This window comes from Pipistrellus hanaki (assembly GCF_964339955.1).
Source record: "Pipistrellus hanaki genome assembly, chromosome: 18".
NCBI classification, from domain to species: Eukaryota; Metazoa; Chordata; class Mammalia; order Chiroptera; family Vespertilionidae; genus Pipistrellus; species Pipistrellus hanaki.
The window spans coordinates 24,573,774-24,596,005 of NC_140520.1; the positions used below are offsets into that span (position 1 = coordinate 24,573,774).

Here is a 22,232-nt window from a genome sequence, read left to right on the forward strand (position 1 = left end):
CTTACATTTTGGTATTTTCTTTTAGTCCCTCTTATGCATGTGTGTGAGCACCAGGATCACATAGCTTTGCGCACTTCTTCTTTCTACTTAAAATTATATCAGGAATTTTTTCCCTATACCAGTAAAAAAAATTTTAAACATTATAAACACAGCATAATGCTTCTATTGTGAATATGCAAAAATTTATTTAACACTGCTTTACTTTTTAGATATGATTAATAAGGTTTAGAAATTGATGAGAAATATACATAAAGTCTTTTGGAAGGAGAGGAGAAATGCCAATGTAATAACTGGATATATGCAGTATGATTTTATTAAGGTGACTAAATCATGAATAATTTTATATTTTTGAGACTGAAATATGAATGTCATTTGTAATTAAAAAAAAGAAAAAAAAAGCAAACCATAGCTCGGCTAGTGTGGCTTAGTGGTTGAGTGAACATCAGCCTATGAACCAGGAGGTCATAGTTCAATTCCCAGTCAGGGTACATGCCCAGGTTGCAGGCTTGATACCCAGTGGGAAGCATACAAGGAGGCATCTAATCACTCTGTCATCATTGATGTTTCTCCCTCTCCCTTCCTCTCTGAAATCAATAAACATACATTTTTAAAAAGCGAACCATAAATGCTAGGCAAAATATTAGAACCATTAACTTTATTTCACAGCTACTATTATTAGCAATTCATAAGTATAATTTTCAGATCTTGTCAGGGAGATAGAGAATGATGATATCTGGACTTTTGATAAAGGCAACCATTTTATTTATTATATCTGTATTATAACTAGCCTTGAAAGTTGATCACATCAATGTCTGTGATACCATTTATTTTTAGATTAATAGACACACCCTAATAAATAGATCAGATATAAAGAGCCTTGTGAATCTCAGTAATACTCTTATTATTTGATTTTTTAAGAGCAGCTCTATGTTTCATTTTGTCATTTTTTTGTTGTCGAACATTTAATAACTTAGGTATATGCCATGCAAATTTAGCTTACCATTAGGGTCCATTCAGGAATTATTCTAATAGGATTATTCTTTAATGTTGACCAGGAATGTAAGCCAGGGTCTTCATTTACAAAATAATCAGATTGTAAAATTAGGAAAAAACACCTTTGGATCTTTTGAGAAACAAGTAAAGAAGATAGAAGAATTCAGAGCTTACAACTAGATGTTTTTCCCTTTCACCTTACTAAATGTTATGGAGAGTAATAGATTAGAGTTATTGTGCTGTAAATTATGTTATCGTACATTATATTGCCTTTTATCTAGCTCAGTTTTCCAGTGCTCTTTTAAATGCTTAGTGACCAGAATCCAGAACAATGAGTTCATTCTCTTAAAAATAAAAGGAAAGAAGGAGGGAGAAAAGAAAGAGGCAGTGAGAGAAGGGGAAGGTGAAGAGAGGAGGAAGGAAATTTGAACTAGTCTTTACAAAATGAAAGAAGTAATGTATCTAAATGAACTTTATCTCCCGATATTTCACCCAGGGTAAAAATTCCATTTAAACCCACAAATAATGGGGAAAGAATCAGTGTTTTTCCATATTAACTTGATTTATTTATTGACATTAGGGCCTGATCATTGTCTTAGCACCTCCACATATGATCTACTTAGGATTTTTAGATTGATTCACACCATCATGGCCAAACCAGACTTAGCTTTGTGGGCATCAACCCACTGTGGCTGATAAAGAGAACCCCATGTTAATAATTGTAGCTTTTCCAGATTTACCTCTGGTATTGATTTTCTGGGGTCACCATAACAACTCACCTCCATCATGGTGGCTTCAAACAACAGAAATGCACTCTCTCACAGTTCTGGAGGCCAGAAATGGAATCAAGGAGTCCTCAGGGCCACACTCCCTCCCAAGGTTGTACAGGATAATTCCGCCTGACCTTTCCCAGCTTCTAGTAGCGCCAGGCTCTCCCTGGCTGGTGGCCGAACAATTCCAATCTCAGTCTCTTCCTTCTCTTCTTCTTATCAACACTTTTACGTGGTAGAAGGACATTTGTCATTGGATTTATGGCCCGCCCAGATAATCCATGATGATCTCATCTTCAGACCCTTAACTGAATTACACTTACAAAAATCCCTTTTCCAAATAAGGTTAAGGCAATTTTTTTTTTCTAATTTCATTTTTAAAAAAATATATTTATTTCAGAGAGGAAGGGAGGAGAGAGAGAGAGAGATACATCAATAATGAGAGATGAGGATCAAGCATCTGGCTGGAATCGAACCTGGGACCCTTCAGTCCAAAGGCTGAAGCTCTTATCTACTGAGCCAAGTTGGCTAGGGCTAATTTTACTTATTTTTTAGAAGACTGTCACTCAGCCCACTAAACCTATATTGGTCCTTGAGAAACATATATCTTGTGATGAATACAAATATTCAACATTCATTTTATATATGTGCTTTATTTATTTTTAATCATTATTGTTGAAAGTATTACATATGTCCCCTTCCCCCCCCCCCCCATTGACCTCTTCTAAGTGTTCTAACTTCCCTCCCCCCCTCCCCACCCTAGGCCTTCACCACCCTATGGGTATGCATATATGCATAAAAGTTCTTAGGTTGATTTCTTCCTAACCACCCACCCTTCCCCTGCCTGTAACCTCTTAGTGAAGAAGAACTAACAAGAACTGCAAAATGTTATGTAAATTCAACACACGATTAGACATAGAAAATTATTTTCATGCATGTTGCTTTACAAAGCTCTTGGATCCTAATACCAACATGCTTTTATTAGAAATGAGAATGGCAAAAAAAAAAAACCACCTTAGAATAATGACTTCTAAATTATAGTTTCTATCTCTTGTATCTTACGTTAGTTGCTTCAATAATTTTTAAAGATTCTGTAAATGTATTTACATATGTACACTTCATAACTTTCCATAATCTAAAAATTGCTTTAAAACAATGAGAAACATCTTAGAAAGTGCATATCCTAGGTTTGTATAGAGAAAATACTCATTTCTTATAAAGAAACGCTAATTTATCATTATAGATAGATATAAATATATTTCTTATTTATAAATAGATAAAATAAAAATGTACCATTCATACTATAGTTTAACTATATTTCTGTTATTTAGATTGTCTTCTGTCTTTCAAGATGTTTTATTCTCAAAAATGAGCACAAACATTTTACAGAGTATTGCTTTGAAGGATACTATCAAATTGTTCTCTCCACAGAAAATCATTTTAGTTAGTACTGGGTAAATTTACCATGAATTAATCTCTGGAAACCTGAAGCACCTGAGGTGTCGAGTAACAACCAAGATGGATAGCTTTCCTAGAACAGTCTGGCATATTGCTCTGATGTGTGGAGCCACAATGTCTTCGCTCAATGCTTTCTTTTCAAACACTCTTTTCAAACTCTTCTGCTCTACTCATAGTCTGTGTCATGTTTCTGTCTTTACAAACAGAGAAATGAGACGTCTTAGAGGAGACGGTTTTTCCATCCTGTAATCTTTGAGGTCACTGGTTTTAATCGTTTCCACATCAGGATCATATAAGGAAAGGGAAAGTTTCCATCACTTCCGAATTCCAGCATAAAATCTCTGTCTAAAAATAGCCTGGTCTTTTACCTCATTCAATTCCTTTTTCCTCTTTCTCCACACATCCTTGGTCATCCCCTTGAGTCATGTTTGTAAACACTGGACCGCTCTTTTTGCTCTTTAGTCTCACGCAATTGATTCACACTGTGAACTTTTGCTTTTCTTTTGATGTTGACACGTCTTGAAGGAATACCAGTGCTAGATAAGAAGCAACCAGCTGAGTAATTCAACTGAATGGGGAAAAGGAGTCAGTGATAAAAGTTTTCTCAAATTTCAAGCAAGAACGTGCTAATATGCATGGGATTTTCAGTGAACTACAATCAAATAGGGGTGGGCAGAAGTAGGTTTCCAGTTGTGAATATGTGAAACACAGTTTATTCTTGTGTTATTGTTTAATGATTGTATTATTTTTCTGTATAAACAACTGGAAACCTACTTTTGCTCACTCTGTATTTAGTTTAGTAGTTTATGAAACAAATGCTTTAATGGACTTTAATGCTTGAATATAAGACTTAATATTAAATCTTTTGTTCTCCCATATGTTTATTTCTTTTTAAGTGGTTTTGAGGGAGAGTTTTCAAATTCATGACTTTCCACAACCATCAAGAACAGTGAAAATCGAATGAAAAGGATATTTTTTCTCTAAGTTTAAGGTGCTATTTTAAAGTATTTCTTTTCTGCCTCAGGTGATTTGGCTCAGTGGAGAGGGCGTCCCAGGTTCGATTCTGGTCAAGGGCACATGCGCAGGTTGCAGGCTCCATCCCCAGTAGGGGGCATGCAGGAGGCAGCTGATCAATGATTCTTTTTCATCATTGATGTTTCTATCTCTCGCTTTGTCTCCCTTCCTCTCTGAAACCAATAAACATATATTTTTTTAAAAAAAACAACAAAGTACTTTTTTAAAAAATAGAAAGCACTGGGGTTTTGAAAACACATTAGCTTATTTAGTCCTCACAGCAATCCTGAGAAAGATAATAGCATTAACTCTATTTTATAGGCTATAACATGAGATGCAGAGAGATAGGAACAGGTGAGATATACCTGCCGAGGGTTTGGGAGCCCACGATTTCTGGGAGAGTGGATAGCCTGGTCCGTGTTTGTTTGCTTGTTGTCACTTATGCTCTCCATTGTACCATTAGCGGAGTGTCGCTGCATACTTCAGCCCTCAAATAATTCTAATAGCAATCTTATGAGATTGTGTATTATTATAACCATCCTTATGTTATATTTGATGGTACTGAGTGTGGAAACATTCAGAAATGTGTCCAAGGTCCCATAACTCAGACTTTAACTCAGATAATCTGGCCCCAGCGCCCGTTTCTGACTTGTCCCACTCCCCCGTAAGCTGATATAAATAGAAATAACCTTGTTCGCCGCATGTCTCTGGGTTGATTTATATCCTCCCGTTTAAATGTAATATCACGTGTGTGCTTACTCACAGCCTTAGTCAGCTTCGTTGCAGAAAGAAACTGAAAACTCGGTGGCCGACAACTAATACGTATTTCTTGGTCACATTCTGTGTCTGCAGCTGCAGATCAGCTGCTGTGGCTCTGACCCAGGTGTCTTCTCATTCTGGTGGGGAGGTCCAATCCTCTCCCCAGGAAGGGAGCCTAACATGTGAAAACAATTGCACAACCCTCCCGGCTCCTGGTACCTTCGTACCGTCCACGCTTGGCCACTGCACATGTACTGATAACATGTCATAAACAAAACACCCCCCCCCCCCCGCAAAAAAAAATACAAACAACTATCAAAAAAATCAAGCAGAGTAACTCAAATATTTTTGTATATGCAAAAGTTATGATCATTTGTGGTGTGGAAATGACATAGGTAAAATATTTTTTGCATACATAACATATATTAATTATTAGTAGTTTTGTGTATTGATATAGCTAAAAATTCAGTAACAGGTTCATTGACTCCTGAGAGTTAAAAAAAAAAACATTCACAGGGCCGAAACTGGTTTGGCTCAGTGGATAGAGTGTCAGACTACGGACTGAAGGGTCCCAGGTTCAATTCTGGTCAAGGGCATGTACATTGGTTGTGGGCACATCCCCAGTGGGGGCTGTGCAGGAGGCAGCTGGTCGATGTTTCTCTCTCATAGATGTTTCTAGCTCTCTATCCCTCTCCCTTCCTCTCTGTGAAAAATCAATAAAAATATATTTTAAAAAAACAAACATTCACAGGGCTTAAAAATGCCCAGAATCCATACTATTTTTTTTCTCTTGTAGCAATTACATCTATATAATTTCATTCAGTTCAGTTCATTAATAAAATTTCCAATGCCTCCTATGGAGCTAGCCTTGAACCAAGAATTAACATAATAGGACTGAGTTTGTTCACAGAAGACTTTTAAGGTTTTTGAGATTGAGCTTCCTGAGAGGAGGGTCATGGTCTGTCTTAGCGAGAAGCACAGTGCTAGTACATGGTACACACCTAGTGAATATTGAATGATGGCCAGACCAACTGAACAAATGAAGACCGGAAATTCCCAAATGCCTCTTTCCCTCTCTTCCATAGGAACTTCTGCTTGCAGAAAAGTGGGCTAAAATGAACAAGCTCCCCTTTCCCAAGATCGACCCTAACGTGTTTGATCGAGAAGGGCTGAAGGAGTGCTATGTCTTTAAACCCAAGAACTCTGATATGGACAAGGATTGCCCAACTGTCATCCACTTTGTCCTGGCCAACATCAACTTCAGGAAGTACAAGGCTCCAGGTACGTGGGGAATAGGCTGTATTCTGCAAAGGGAAGACCTGGTAAAGGAGCAAGCCTTATATTAAGCTGGTTCACTCTGGCTCTTGCTGTACCGGCCATTACAACGTTGAATGCTTCCCTTCCCTTGATGAATAACTGCCATCCTGGGACCCTCAAGTGCTCCCCATCTTTCTCACTCCATGATCCCCTAGGTTCTTCACAATCCAAGAAGTGAAGGGTTAATAACTGGCTCAATCAGCTCAGCCAAAAACTCTGGGGCTTTACTCTGGTTATGTTTGCTCTGATTGTTTGGGGCCCTTATCATAGGGTTTGTTAAATACTTTGAATATCACCATTTAAGGGAGCCCTTATTTCAGAACAAACCATGCAGAGGTTCTGGGAATTTGAGCTGACCACAAGATGAATGTAATTGAGCAGCACAACATGGCTGGTAATTTCATGTTGCCAGGTTATATTTCATAGAAAAAGAATCAAGTTCAAAGCAAGTCATCCTCTTGTACCACATCCAGAGGAGCCCATAAGCCCTTTAGTATCTGGAAAATATTGATCAACCAAAGGAGAGCTGGAGGTTGACAGGCAGGATCCTGAAGGCCTAAACATCAGACTGTTTTAGGAGCAGAATATGTAGATGTAAAAGGAAAGACACACAAAAATAGTCATGGGGGACTTAACAGGGAACTATGGAGAAGAAAGTGATCTTTTTTCTAGATGGCAGAGGAAGACAGAGCAAGGATGGATATGGATGGGTGTTTTTATGACTCACACTTAGTTCTTGAACTTGAAACCTAGAGAATTTTCTATCGCTGTTAATTCTCAAGGCTGATTAGGGCATGAAGAAAATTAGATAATGTTTGGTTTTGGGTTCCCCCAAAAGCTGATTCTGAGCAAAGGGTTCAAGTGCATATAGTTCATTTGGGTGAACTAGGGAACTTTGATAAGGAACTGACAGCAAAAGATGTGTGAGTCAGCTGAGAGGAAGAGAATTTATCCTGCTGGAAAATGCTAGGAAATGGGATAAACTTATGCTGCAGAATCATCTTTCCCCTTACACAGTATGAGGCAAGGGAACTCGGGTGTTTAAAGCCTGAGTCCTTGGAGTGTTTGGCTGCCTGCTGCCTGCGAGGAGTGATTTATCGTGTTCCCGGCCTTGTGCTGCTGAGCTGATCAGACTTCCACCGTTGCAGGGGGGTTGAAGGCCCTTGGGTACAGAGGTGCAAACCCTGGCAATTGGAAGTTGCCCATCAAAACACAGAAGTCCTCACTCAGGCAATATGATGGGAACACTATGATGTATATACAGATTATATGACCTCAATGGGGGCTCCCCATGTTACGCTTATGACTCTTTGTATGTTTTATTCCTGGGTTTTAAAGATATCTTGTAGTTTTCCAAATATCCCACTTGAGACTTTTTTTTTTCTTTTTTCTTTTTTTTTTTTTCATATTTAGGTGTTCCAAGAGAAACTAAGGAAGAGAAAGAAATAGCTGATTTTGATATTTTTGATGACCCTGAATCACCATTTTCAACTTTCAACTTTCAATATCCAAATCAAGCATTCAAGAGGCTGCATGATCTGATGTACTTTAATACCCTGAACAACATCGATGTAAGTATCTCCTCCAATTACTGACAATGTCAAATATTTCATATCATATGACCATAGCAGTACTTCTTTTTAATTAATTAAAAATAAAAACAAGGCTTATGAAGGATACCACCCAAATTTTACCATTTTGTTTTTCATGAATTATTAATCTCCAGAAGAACCTATAAAATTCACAAGTAAGAAAACCAATGCCTCCACATGGGCAGAGCCTACATTTTATACTATTTCATTGTTTCCAAGAGCTGTCCCCACATAGCATGTAGACGCAAGGTCACCAGCTTTATATCACGTTTATATCTCAGACAGGCTACTTGGGTGACTTTGAATAAGGTACTTAAACTTTTTGGGCCACAGTTGACTCATCTCTAAATCAGGTGTGTAGCAGCATCTATCATAACGGCAGTGGCAACTCTTTAACCAAGTGATGTGTGAACAGTGCCTGACAAACAGAAGCTGCTCATTCATTAAATGGGAACCTTACCTATGTGTGTCTGAATTCTGTACCACGATGGATATACCTCAAGATCTTTGCCAAGCCCAGAATTAAGAATATAAACTGGCCCAGCCATCTTGGCTCAGTGGTTGAGCTTTGATCTAAGAACAAGGAGGTCATGGTTTTTTCTTTTTGTGTGTGTGTGTGTGTGTGTGTGTTTTTTAAAAAAATATTTTTTATTGACTTCAAAGAGAAAGGGAGAGGTTGAGAGAGATAGATCAACATCAATAATGAGAGAGAATCATTGATCAGCTGCCTCTTGCACACCCCCTACTGGGGATTGAGCTCACAACCCAGGCATGTGTCCTTGACCAGAATCAACCTCCTGGTTCATAGGTCAATGCTCAACCACTGAGCCATGCCCATGGCCAGGAGATCATGGTTTGATTCCCAGTCAGGGCACATGCCTGGGTTGCAGGCTTAATCCTGCAACATAAAGGAGACAGCGATCAATGATTCTCTCATCATTGATGTTTCTGTCTCTCTCCTTCTCTCCCTTCCTCTCTGAAATCAATAAAAAAAATATTTTAAAAAAAAAAAGAGAATATAGACAGGTCTTCCTAAGCAATAGCAACTGGGGCAGTAAATAGATGTTGTTTGAATGAATGGATATAGGCTTCCTCTTAAATTATATGACCACTGAAACTTGTGTTCAAGTAATTCCTGATTGTGTGTCTGTGTGTACATGTACCTGAGTGCACCTCACACCCAGCTAAGACTTCCAGTTTTCACTGACATTTTATCCCTCCCTTGATAACTCTTCCTTGTACCCACTTTTTACCGAGAAAACATATTTTATCAAAACCAAAGCTTCTTGATAAGTGATGATAAAGAACAACGAAACTGCCTCGGTAGGTTGCTGGAGACTCCATCAGGCTCACATTAGCCAAATAATGCATTCCCACACCATTTGATAAGAGCAGGTTACATGTGCTGACTGTGGACTGTCAGAGCTGCTTGAAATTGGACACTGCATATAAACTCTTCTCATGAAAAGACTTGACTGCCAGCTCCTTAGGAAGACACTTTTCAAGTTTGAGGCCAAGGCACATTCTCATCTTCAATTCACATGCGGGCATAAATTTTCACTCTGGAGAGGCTACCCCGTCTCTGACAGCTGTACGCTTCAGTGGCTGCATTTTCCCCAGAGATCCTGGCTGGCCCACGATGGGGAAGCTGGATTCCTGAATTCCAGTTACTCTTCGGAAAGCCTCTGCTCTGCCAGTGCTCACTCTGTGACAGCAGCCTGGGTCCGTCCTTGGCGTCAGGTTTCTGGCTTACTCAACCTTCCCAGATTCCTTTCTCCTGACTGTTGCCCAAGTGCTTTCACCCCAGTAGTATTTCACGCAACCTGAAATTTGGTGACTTAGACTAAGAGACGTGTGGTATGAGGGAAATTCGGAAACTCTGGAGTCAGACCAAACTGAGTGTTCAGATGTTTGCTGGCTGCCTCTTGGGCTGCGTGATCTTGGGCATGTAGGTTAATCTTTCCAAATTCCACCTTCCCGGGGAAACCACGCTACCTGCCTTACAGATTAGGGTGAGGATTAACTAAAACAATATCATTTAAGGGCATCTAAGGACATTCAATAAACAGAATCAGCTAATGGGATAATGACAGTAATTGTTATCACTGTTCATAGTGCCTTCTGCTCTTAAACTATAGATGGAAAACAATGACTTGCCTTCTTTACCTTGTATCTTCCAGAGATACTGAGCACAATGCCTGGCACCTAAAATTCGCAGTAACATTTTTGTGAATGATTTTTTAAATGTAATTGAAACTGGTGAAGAATTTAATGTGTTAGGCGGAGGGGATAGCAAGGGCCAGGATACAGCCTGGAGGCAGAGCTCCTGACCATGGAGAATCTGTACAGAGTGTGTGTCTGTCCAGGGAGTGCGGCCACTGGCTCTGCTCATGCACCAACTTTCATCTGGAGGAAATATGACCTCTGGGATCTGTAGGACTTCGTTGATTCAGCCATCACAAGAAAATGTACTGCTATGCAGTCCCCCTCATTCAATGTATCAATTTGATAGGTACACTCTATGAGCCCATTGTGTGTTAGTTTATTCAGCATATGTCAATGATGATAATGATGAGCTTTTAAGTTTTGTTTTCAAACAATTCTATAAGGTGTTAAACATTAGATGCTAATTAAAATGAGGAAAAGCTCATACCCAGACATATGGGTACTTCTTAATTTGGTATTCTTCATCATATTGAGTGCCTAGGTACAAGTTAAAGTTTTCATCTTTTCAAAAATAATTTAGAAGCTTTTAAGTATCATGGCCTAACATATTAGGCCCAAATTCATCTATCTACCTTTAATGTTTCCTGTAATCTCTTTCCATCATATTTCTTCATTAATTCAACACATTTATTGAGTACCTACTGTGACAGGCACTGTTTTAGGAAAGAGGGATGTCACAGCACACAATACAAAACAACAAAAACACAAGTTTTGAGTGCTTCAGCTATTCCAGATGTTTCCTAGATATGCCATGACCTTCCATCTTCAGCCTTTTTATAAGTTATCCTTCTATGGAGAATGCCCAATCTTTCCACTCAACTGATAAAATCTTATCTGTCCTTCGATTCAACCCAAGACTCACTGTCCCCATGAGTTAATCCTTATCCTGCTTAATTCAACATTTAATGATAACCTTCTGTGAACTCATTAATTTTACAAATATTTATTGTTTCCCTTCCACATTCTAAATGTGGGCGTCAAAAATGATAAGACTAAAAGGTCGCTGCTTCCCCAACACCGGTATTCATTCCTTGGGAAGGCAGAGATTAACCAGAAAATTCTCAGTAATTTAGACCAGTATGCTTTCTTGTATTTTTCTATCTTTGTAATTTTTATTTCTTTCTCCAATTAAATACTGTAACTTCCTCTTTGAGCTCACTTTTAATTTCTGTTGGAATTTAACATTTGCTTGTGGATTATTTCCAAACTTGCTGTTCTACATCTGTTCCTTTTGGAACTAAAACTTGTTCTTTTTACATGTTTTCTTTTCTGGTTCTCTGCCCTTACTGCCAAAGATTTAAATGTTCTGGAACAACAGCCAGGAGGCTAGTGAATGACACAAGTGAGAAATGATACGTGTCATATATAGAGGCGGGCAATGGGGATGTGAGGGTAAATGCTAGGGTACCTGGCAGAGAGGATTTGGAATCTCAATGGATTTCAGGGGTGAATGAAAGAGGAAATTAGATATAAACACTACTTCTAATTATGAAAAATCAGGACGATTCTGCCCCGACCCGCGGGGCAACAACGGGGGCACGCAGGAACCACCTAAGAGAATGAAACAAACAAGGAACGCGGAAGAACGGAGGCAAGACAAGGTTCTGATCAAGCCTCGAACTTTATTTTTTGAAATGGCTGTATATATACAGCAGAAACAAAGGGGGGCAGGGTTGCCTATGCAGAGGGGTCTTTGGCAGTGTATAATTGGTTTAGGCACTGAGTGACAAGGTGGTAAGGTATCTGGCAACACAGGATTGGCTAACTGCCAGGGTGGTGTAACATTCCAAGGTGTAACATTCCAAGGCTGGGCTAGCTATGCGGGAGGATCAGGAAGGGGAAGTTGCAGAGATGCTAAGCGGCAGGTTAATAGCTTCTGGCCAAACCCTCAGGGCACCGCATAACTTCTGCTAGAAGGAACTTAATTCTATTTCCTTAAGACAGAGTTGCTTGTCTCAACTCTGATGGCTCCCAACACGATTCAAAAATGACATATTGCTTTTTGGGGGGCGTCAAGTTGTACCATGTATCATGCTAGAAGTTTTCAATTTAGCATCTGATATAGTACTGGGTTTAGCCTCTTTGGTTTATATCACACAGAATTATAAATCATAGCATATTGGTGTTTTTTGCAGTAATCTGAAAAAAAATCTGGTTAATGGTTTCATAGTATTAATGTGCCACCTAGTGGTTCAACTTGCACATTCTCATTGCGTATGATTTGGGTCTTTTAGAATTGCGTAAATATTACCGTATTTTTCGGACCATAAGACGCACTTTTTTCCCGCCAGAAGTGGGGGGAAAAAGTCCCTGCGTCTTATGGTCCAAATATAGCCTACACATATACTGTAAAAAAAAAGTTTTTTTACTTGCCCGGCTCTGTGTGGTCTCTGTGTGCTTGCCCGGCTCTAAAATGGTTCTAAATGCTGCTGTTTACTTTACAGGGTTGGTTACATGTGTTTATGACTGTGATGTTGGGTTTTAATGCACATAAAATATTTTAGGACACTATTTGTTTCAGAATCTTTTTTTCTTCATTTCCCTTCTCTAAAAACTGGTGCGTCTTATGGTTTGGTGCGTCTTATGGTCCGAAAAATACGGTAATTATAATTTATAAAAAATGTCCTTTTTCCTAGAAACCCCTGCCAAGGTCCAATTATGGAAAATACACTGACTATTGATATTGATACTGCTAACTTTTTGTGCTCATGAATTCATTCTAAAGGAATCAACAGTTTTTATCAGGATAAATCTCCCCTTTGGTCTTTTATAGGTTAAAACTTTTCAGGTGTTTGGAAAGGAAATAGCTGATTTTTATTTTACTTGGTACTTCTCTGTAATAAGGGTTGATGCGTCTTGTGCTGCTGTGTTGAAGGAGAAAACTTGGTGATTTGATCTCCAGAAAGGAAGGGAGATATTTTTTTCCTTTTAAAAAAATTTTTAAATTGCAGTATAAATAGTATTTTCGGTGTCTATGTGGCTTCTTCTTTATGTCCTTAGTTCTAGGAGTTCTCTTCAGCTAGTCTTCAGATGGTTCTCCAGGTTGATTGTTCCATAAATTCGTTGTAATTCTGATGTGGTCCTGGGAGAAGGCATGTACAATGTTTACCTACTCTGCCATCTTGACCAGAAGCACAGGCAGGGAGATTATTAAAAGAAGTTGTAGCAAGGGCTAGGTAACTCTTTTGATTAGAATGTCGTCCCAATATGCCAAGGTTGTGAGTTCAATCCTTGGGGTCCCCAGTGAGAGCACATATAAGGATCAATCAGTGGCCCAGCCCAGCCCGTGTGGCTCAGTGATGGAGCATCGACTTATGAACCAGGTGGTCCTGGTTTGATTCCCAGTCAAGGCACATGCCGAGGTTGTGGGCTCCACCCCATTAGGGGGCGTATAGGTGGCAGCTGATCAATGACTCTCTCATTAATGTTTCTACCTCTCCCTTTCCTTTCCCCTCTGAAATTAATAAAAATATATTTTAGAAAAAGAGAATCAACCAATGAATTCATACGTAAGTGAAACAACAAATGGATGTTTCTCTCTACCTCTCTCTACCTCTTTCTCCTTTTCTCTCTCTCTCTGAAATCAATTTTTTAAAAAGGTGTTAACAGAAGATGTGGTAGGACACATTTGATCTCGGAATTGATTTGCCGACTTTTACCAAATAATAAGCCTACTATTGGCTATACCTGGTGATTTTGCTTCTAGTAAATATTATAGCTTCACATCTATAGTTCAGCTTGAAAATAATAACAAATAGACACTAGTTATGGAATGTTGCCTATGTTCCAGGCACTGTGCAAAGTACTTTTTACAAATGATCATCAATCCCTACAAAAGCCAAGATTCGTATGACTATTCTCGTTTTAAAGAAGAGGAAACAGACTCAAGAATTTCCGCTAGTTCCCCTTGATCTCACGTAGCCAAAATGTGTTGCTCCTGTAGGCCGATGCTCAGGTCTCCCTCATAGGCCGGAAGCCTCTTCTGTTGCAATAGAACAAACTGTGTTTCCCTTACTCTTGCGTAAATGGGGTCAGCAAATATCTTCTTTAAAAGACTCCATAACAGTTGAGCCCAGTTTTCCCAGAAGACAATTATCCAGACAGGGAGGGCAGTAGCTTTACAGCTGTTCATATGGAAACAATACAATAATTAATAAATAAAACAAGAATAAACTTTCACACACTCACAACTGCACACCTGCTTTTGTCCACCCTCCCTATATAAACTTAAAAATCACAAAGCAAATAAAGGTGCATATTCCTGTGATAGGCTCCTTTCCACAACACAACTGCTTATTGTTTCAAGTTGCTATTAGAGAACAGGGGAGCCTGCCCATCGGGCCCGACATGAAGTTGCAGAATATTACTTTCATGAGAATAATACCCTTATTATTAAGCTGCATGAAAATAATACCCTTATAAGTTTGTCAGGTTAACCAATGATCTTGATTATGTAAAAATATACTCAGCTACATCCAGGCCACACCTCTCTCTTCTCCAGGCATTGAACCTGGCTTTCCCAGAGAGATCGGCTGTGGGAATGGAGAAACCCCTCTATGCACACCTCTCCAAGGACAAGTGGGCCACACCAGCTCTGGGTGGGAGGGGGCCATGGCTTCCTACACTGCACAGACTTGCCACATACTCCTCCCCAGGGCAGAGGGCTTAAGAACGTGTGGATAATACGTTAATGTTGCTTAGAGATCCTGGGGTAGAGATGAAAGGGGAGTGTAGGCTGGCTATCCCTGTGACTTGTCTCTGTGTCCTGAGACTTCTCTCTTAGGGCTCATTAAGATGAAATCCTGTAGTCCCATCCTGGGGAATGGGCCTTCCTGATGGTGTCAGGGTTCTAAAAAGGCAGCAGAGCCAAGACTGCAATCCACACCTCTCTCCCGAAGCCCGTTCCCATTGCTCTACAGCACATGTGTCAAACACAAGGCCCGCGGGCCAAATCCAGCCCGCCAGGCCTTGCAATGTGGCCCGCACCGCGCTGTCATCACTGCACTCCGCTGTCAGTTTATGACATTGTCAGTTTATGACTGTTCAGTAAACCATTCGGCCCGCGATTTAGGCTGGATTTTAGATTTTGGCCCCTTCTCTGATTGAGTTCGACACCCCTACTCTACAGCAACTTCTTCAGCCAAATCCCAAATTTTCCAGACGTTCCTAACCAGGTTAACCTCATACCAGAGAAGCATGTGATAAGTGTAATAGCAGTTCTTAGAGGTTGCAATCACCATTCATTTGAGTATATGTAGAGAATATTCTGAATAAAACATAGCCATCCTCAATAAAAACTCGAAGCCCAGTGTTTTCTAGATAAAGGACATCCATGTTTTATAACTGAATCTATTTAGTTGAGGAAGCAGGGAAATTCACCAGCAATGCCTTTTCTCTTCGTTAGACTTGGGGGAGTCTGTTACTTCCCTGTGGCTCTTCATTTCCATTTGTCCACTAACTGTAAATTCTAGACTTAGTAATTGCTGTTTCTTCCCTCTTATTGCCTTCCCAATGGAGGACAGAATGAAAATAAATTTACCACCGAGACCAGTTTGGCTCAATGGATAGAGCTTTGGCTTGGGGACTGAAGGGTCCCGGGTTCGATTCCGGTCAAGGGCATGTACCTCAGTTGCAGGCATATCCCCAGTAGGGGGTGTGCAAGAGGCAGCTGATCGATGACTCTCTCTCATCGATGTTTCTAACTCTCTATCTCTCTCCCTTCCTCCCTGTACAAAATCAATAAAAATATATTTTAAAAAAAAGAAAATAAATTTACTATGTTATGACTATTTTATTCCCAATTTTATCAGCACAAAATCTGGAACATTCCCAGGATAGATTTTTGTCTGGTACGGGAGGGAAGAATGTTTGAATATGAGCTTAACAAAAGTGTAACGGTGAGATGTTGAATTTAAATATATACATACTAGACGCCCGATGCATGAAGATTCGTGCAGAATGGGCCTTTCTTACCCAGCCTGGAGCCACCTTTCTGCCTTCTCACACTGCCCAGAAACCTGGAGCGGCTGGGGTGGTACAAAACACCTGCATAATCACCGTGGTGATAATGCAAGTGCCCTGCCCCTGGCCACTGAATTCCCATGTATGCAAATTAACCCGCCATCTTTGTGGGGTTAATTTGCATACTCCTGGTTGGCTGGTGGGCGTTGTAAAGGTGTGGTCAATTTGCATCTTTCTTTTATTTACTATAGTAAGAAGATTAATTGGGTTTGTGTTTTGAGCAATCATGTTTAAATGAGTTCAGAGCAGCACTAATGATACCTCTTTTGCCTCTATTTGCAGGTGATCAAGAGTGCCATCCTTGAAAGCATTGAATACAGAAGACAGAATCCATCTCGTTGCTCTGTTTCCCTCAGTAACGTTGAGGCAAGAAAATTCTTCAACAAGGAGTTCCTCAGCAAACCCCCAACATAGTGTGTGTACTGGAAAGGGCCAGCAATTTCTGACGCTGAGGCAGTTTGAAATTCCATGACAACTGGATCAATAGCACAGCACAAACATTAGTACTAATTATAAGAGGCCGATTGATACTCAAGCAGTTATTTATATAAAGTTGAATAAGAATAATACCGTTATAAGTTTGTTAGGTTAACAGATGATATTGATTATGTAAAACTATATTCGGCTACATTTTCTATCAGTATGAATTTCCTGATGCAAATGTAGGGACATAGACTATATTTTCAGACATTCCTCGCCAACTATGTTATGTGTCCTATTTTTATAATGTGGTTTCTCTTTAGAATATTTAACATGTCAATCTCAATACATAAGACTTTGCATTGTGTGAGAATGTTATTCACTGACTGGATTCATGCCACAAGACAACACTATTTTTTATTTATATCTGCATTTATACATTTACGAAATAAATACATTTGTTTGCAAGTTAGAATGAGGTAACTGAGTGTTATTACTTTTAACGAGATACTGCAGTGTGGCTATGAAAGATCTCAGTTCATGGCTTTCAAACCGAAAAGTTGTTCATCCTAAATTCAAATGTGAAACCTATCATTTTAAATCACAGCTATTTTTCTTGCGAATACATTGCTGAGCAAATGGTATATATTTATTCAGCAAGTAGAAAAAAATGTAACCGCTTCTAGTTAAACCTTTTACTTTGCTGATATTATCCTGGACTGTGTGTCCTACAGGAAGCACCAGAGGGAAATCCAGGTGCATGGCAAGGGCTGAATATGCAAGACTGGTCCTAGGGACAGCCTGTATTGCAAGAATAAGGCCTTCCTCCTCCTTCTTCCTCTGACTTCTCTTTCTTTCAGCTGGCTATTCATTTGTTTGGTTTTTCCCTCACCTTTCATTCACATTTCCACCCACGAGGAAAGACTAAAAACAAAAATAAGGAAGGAGGGAACACTTGACAGCTCAATTCTTTCACGGGTTGATTTATGCTCAGGACAAAGGAGTGCTTATAGCTGTTCATGAGGCACGTGGCAAGATCTGGGGCTACAGCAGCAGACAAACCCGACCCAGGCGCCTCTCTTCAGGGACCTGGCATTCTAGTGGAGGGGACCAACGATAAGACAAGTAAGTTTCTAGACGGTTAGTGGTAAGCGCTGAGGAGGAAATTAAAGATGGGACTGGAGGAGCTGGGAAGTGTTGGGGTGTATCATTTTAAATGAGGTCCTGGGGAAGTTCATTATGAGAGGCTGACCTCAGAGTGAAGATGTGAAGAGGCAGGAGGGGCAGGGCCTGCAGATGCTCCAGGGAACTGCACACCTGGCAGGAGGAGGAACCGCAAACGCGAACACTCAGAGGTGGAGCACCAAGCGTGTTCCAGGAACGGGGAAGAGACCAGCGTGCCCTGAGCAGAGAGGGAGATGATTCTTTGTGAGTTCATTAGAAGAGTTTGAAAGAATGTATTAAATTCATGACATGCTTTGAGCAGAAAAAAAAAAAAAAAAAAAAAAAAAAAGAGGATTCTAGCCTTAACTTGTTATCATGGTATAATTTTAAGCACGAGGACACAGCAAATGCATAAACCCAGTGGTTTTCTTCTTTTGTCGCTATCATGGGCTCCTGGGGGAAAGCAGGCATCTGCCAATGTCTGCGGCTGTATGTACACAGCATCTGAAGCCAGGTTTCCCAGGACTCAAAGCCTCGCTTGCTGGGACAGTGGCAAATGCAACTGGAGACAAGGAGGAGCCTGGGGTCGTGGAGGGTTCTGGAGGCCGTAAGGCAGTAAGTTCAGATGGGGCCTGTTGTAGCAACTTGCTGCTGCTGCTGCTGCTGCCTCCTGATTTGCAGGGTAGGCCCTCCACACTGGACTCCAGGCAGGTCTTTGGGGCCTGGCCCAGCTCCACCGCCCGGAGGGGCCTGGCTCCCACGGGCCTGGTGAAGAAGTGGGAACCACACAAGGGCAGGAAAGCCTAGTGCAGGGTGACCAGGAACCTGGGACAGGACACCAGTCCCCAGAGGCCAGGTCACAGAAGCAGGGTCTTGGGAACACGAGGCACTTGCCTCATCCCAAACCCTCACCTGCACAGAGGCGCGTGTTCCCCTGAAGCAGAGCTCATGGATGCGAGAGGGCAGGACCAGGCAGGCTGGAGGGGAGGATTCTAGAGAGAGACCCTCAGAACCCACGGCAGCAAGTCCGAATGCTTCTGACGGTCCTTCATTTGCAGCTTCTGCCTCTGAGCGGGCTCGGGGAATGAACCTCCCTCCGCAGGGCAGACGATGCAGGAGGTTGGGGGCAGACCCCAGCCTCACAGGCCTGGAGGGCCCCGCCCGCCCAGTGCAGCTGGTGCAAGGGGACCTGCACTTGGGAACTGCGCATGTGCCAGCCGCTCACGTCAAGGCCACGGACAGAACCCAGCTTAGGTCGGGGCAGTCAGGGCACGCGAGCAGGAAATGAGATACAAGGCACCTATTTACCTGCTTCCAGGCCCTAAACAGTACACATGCGCAAACGCCCTCTGGATAAGGCCGGGCGGGCCAACAGGTAGCGCCTAAGGAAGACAGACACCAGGAGCCCTGGCTGCAGGAGAGGCCAAGGACCGGCAGGAACACGGCCGCCTGGGAACTGAGGGTCGGCCAGGTTGTAGCTGCCGCCGCAGGTGTTTTTCCGGCTGGGCTGCCTTTGGACTGGAGACTCCGCAGGATGCGGGAGGCCGGGGCGGGCCCAGGGCGCAGGCAGGGGTGAGTTCTGCATGCCCCCGAGGGCCCAGGGTGGCAGGGCATCCGGAACCCGGACGCGGTTGGGCACTGGAGAGTTCTTGGGGGCCACGAGCTGGGGAGGGGTGCAAAGGGTGACGGTGGTGTCTTCTGGTGTCACCGTGAGAAATGTGGTGCCCGGAGAAGCCAGGACACCGCACGACAGTGTGACTGTGGCCAGTTGACAGGTAGGTAGGTACTCCTGAGTGTGATTTCAGGGACTGGGAAGGGAGGAAGGGAAGCATGGGGTGCCTCCCACTTGGAGAACGTGCAGGCAGCTGGGCTGGGGTGGGTCTCCAGCCCCACAGGTCTGGGAGGCCCTGGCTGACCAAAGCCGGCTGAGGACCTGCATATTGAGCTTGCATGGGTAGCTTTGTTCCAGGGTCACTGGCCCAGGAGTGCAATCAGTGGTACAGGATTCGGGGACACAGGCCTCCGCCCTCCTCTGAGCTCTAAACAACGCAAACGTGCACATTGGCCCAGAAGGCGGAGCTGGAGGCAGGCTGGTGGGTGGGGCGTCATCTAATAAGAGGCACCTGGGGGCCAGGTGTTTGGAAAAGGGAGAGATCCCTTAGGCCAGTGGTGGGCAAACTCATTAGTCAACAGAGCCAAATATCAACAGTACGATTGACATTTCTTTTGAGAGCTGAAAACTGACTTCTGCACATGGGCCATGAAGTTTCAATTGCGCTGTATGTGTGTGCCCACATGGGGTATTTTGTGGAAGAGCCATACACAAGGAGCCGAAGAGCCACATGTGGCTCAGGAGCCATGGTTTGCCAACAAGTGCCTTAGGCTGCAAGTCCTCTTGGCGAGCTGCTGCCTCAGGGTGACTTTAGGGGCTTAGGGAGTGAGAAGTGTGGATGCAGGAGCTGGAGGTTAGAGGTCTCCAGGACCTGGAATTATGCCCCAGGGCCCCCCAGGCTCTTCAAAGGATGAGGCCAGAAATACCCTCAGGGCAACATTCCCACTAAGGGAGGGCAGAGTTCCAGGTTACTGGGCTGTCTGGCCAGGAATGCCTGGGAGGGCAGGCAGTATTTTCTTCTAAGAGACACCGGAGTGTGCCGGTTGCTGGCAGAGCCCAGGACGCCAACACCACCAGGCAGCAGGTCCAAATGAGAGTGACTGTTGCCAATTTGCAGCAGCTGCCCAGGGTGATTTTCTGGGGGTGAGCCCCTCCACACTGAAGACTATGCTAGGACTGTGCCCCACCGCCGCTGGCCTGGAGGGTGCTGGCTGCCCCTGGCTTCCATGCAGTTCAGGGCAGCGAAGGATCTGGAACCCAAAGGGTTAGGAGAAGCCCTTGCCTCCCACTGCGTCCTGACACTTTCTCCAGGCAGTAATCTGCACCAACCATGATGCTTACTCTATTCGCCTTCTCTCAGAGCTCTCAGAGAGGAAGGGAGAGGGAGAGAAAGAGATAGAAACATCAACGATGACAGATAGTCTTTGATTGGCTGCCTCCTGCACTTTCCCTACCTGGGAAAACCTGAATATGTGCCCTGCCCGGGAATCAAACTGTGACCTCCTGGTTCATAGGTTGATGCTCAACCACTGAACCACACTGATTGGGCCTGTTGCTTTTTTTTTTTTTTGACAGATTTAATTGTTGTATCCCATATAACTTAAGGAAAATAATAAATTATTAACTGTTAGTGAATAGGAAAATATTCAGCATATAAAACATTAACTCAAAATTTTTAAGATATATTAATGTATACATGTAAGTAAATTTCTTAGTTTGACCACTAGATGGGAGCATTCTTCAAAAAATTGTTCTACATCCACTTGTCTTCAGTGTTTGTTTTTTAAGCAAAAAGAGGTTGTTCCCAAAAAAAGAAGGCAAATAGGGGATGTCCCCCCAAAAGAAAGCAAATAGAGAATGTACCCCCAAAAGTATACACACACTTTGAATAATTACAAAGGCAGTGTTTATTAAAATGCATTTCATTTTCAAAGTTGAGCTATCAGCTGTTAAAGTATGTAACGCTTTTTGGGGGAAACCTTGTATAGTTTATTTCTCCAATGAGGTGGCTTCAGGACATAGCTTGCACTTACACACACACACATATAATATTGTACAATTAGATTGCAATAATGTAACATCCTTTCTAAAAAGGCACTCAACCATTCTGTTGTCCATTTTGCTCTTTGCTGCAAAACAATTCCAAGAAATAAAACAAATTAATGAGGAATGTTCACAGGTTAATGAAAACTTAGAAGTGAATGACCTACTGAACAAATCGTCACCCAGTTTCTAACACTTTCTCAAACAGCTTTCACCAGGTTGTCCCTGAGCCTGGAACTTCTTTAAATTCCAGCTATTCTGGGTGCTACCTGCCCTCACTCCGTCATCCTTCCCTTCATCATAAGGCAAACATAAACCTTTTCTCCTCCGTGGTTCTTCCCTGCATCTTTGTTCCCTGTGCACATCTCCCTGATAGCACTGTCCCACTGCCCAATGATTCGTTTATCTCTCTCCCCACCTCCACTGCCCAGTGATTTATTTGTTTATCTGTCCCCCCACTTCTGAGTTACAGGGACCAGTGCTTCCGTGATTCTTTGCTGAACGGAATCCAAACTTAACTCTGTGTAAACTCTGCTGCCTATTGTACCAAGATACGATTGGGCCCCAAATTCATCAAATCAGATTGTCTTCTGGACCCTCACCACACATTCGCAGTGTTGGCCACACCCATATGGGTTCAAATGCTGAAACAAAATTTAGTGACAGGGATTTAAACTCCCAGAGTTTCTCATAATTTTTTGTGGGAAGCCTTTTTAGTATAAAGCAATTATGAGAGTTTTGTGGCAATGGTGTCATAAAAAAAGTTGCAGGTAAATCGTTTTATATTCAGAACTTTCTTGAACCCATTTTTTGATTATTAACTAATGATAAGAATAAAGCCAA

General features: G+C 42.0%; 1 protein-coding gene across 2 annotated transcripts in view; it reads left to right on the forward strand.

Moving 5' to 3' along the window:
- Positions 1-17,039, forward strand: part of PLA2G4A (phospholipase A2 group IVA) — a 123,912-nt gene extending 106,873 nt beyond the window's left edge. For both annotated transcript variants that reach the window (XM_084865519.1, XM_084865520.1), the window contains 3 exons: positions 6,080-6,275; positions 7,725-7,882; positions 16,433-17,039. In XM_084865519.1, the coding sequence (XP_084721645.1) occupies positions 6,080-6,275; positions 7,725-7,882; positions 16,433-16,564 (486 nt within the window). In that variant the 3' untranslated portion in view covers positions 16,565-17,039. The remainder of the gene's footprint in view (positions 1-6,079; positions 6,276-7,724; positions 7,883-16,432) is intronic.
- The last annotated feature ends 5,193 nt before the right edge of the window (positions 17,040-22,232 follow it).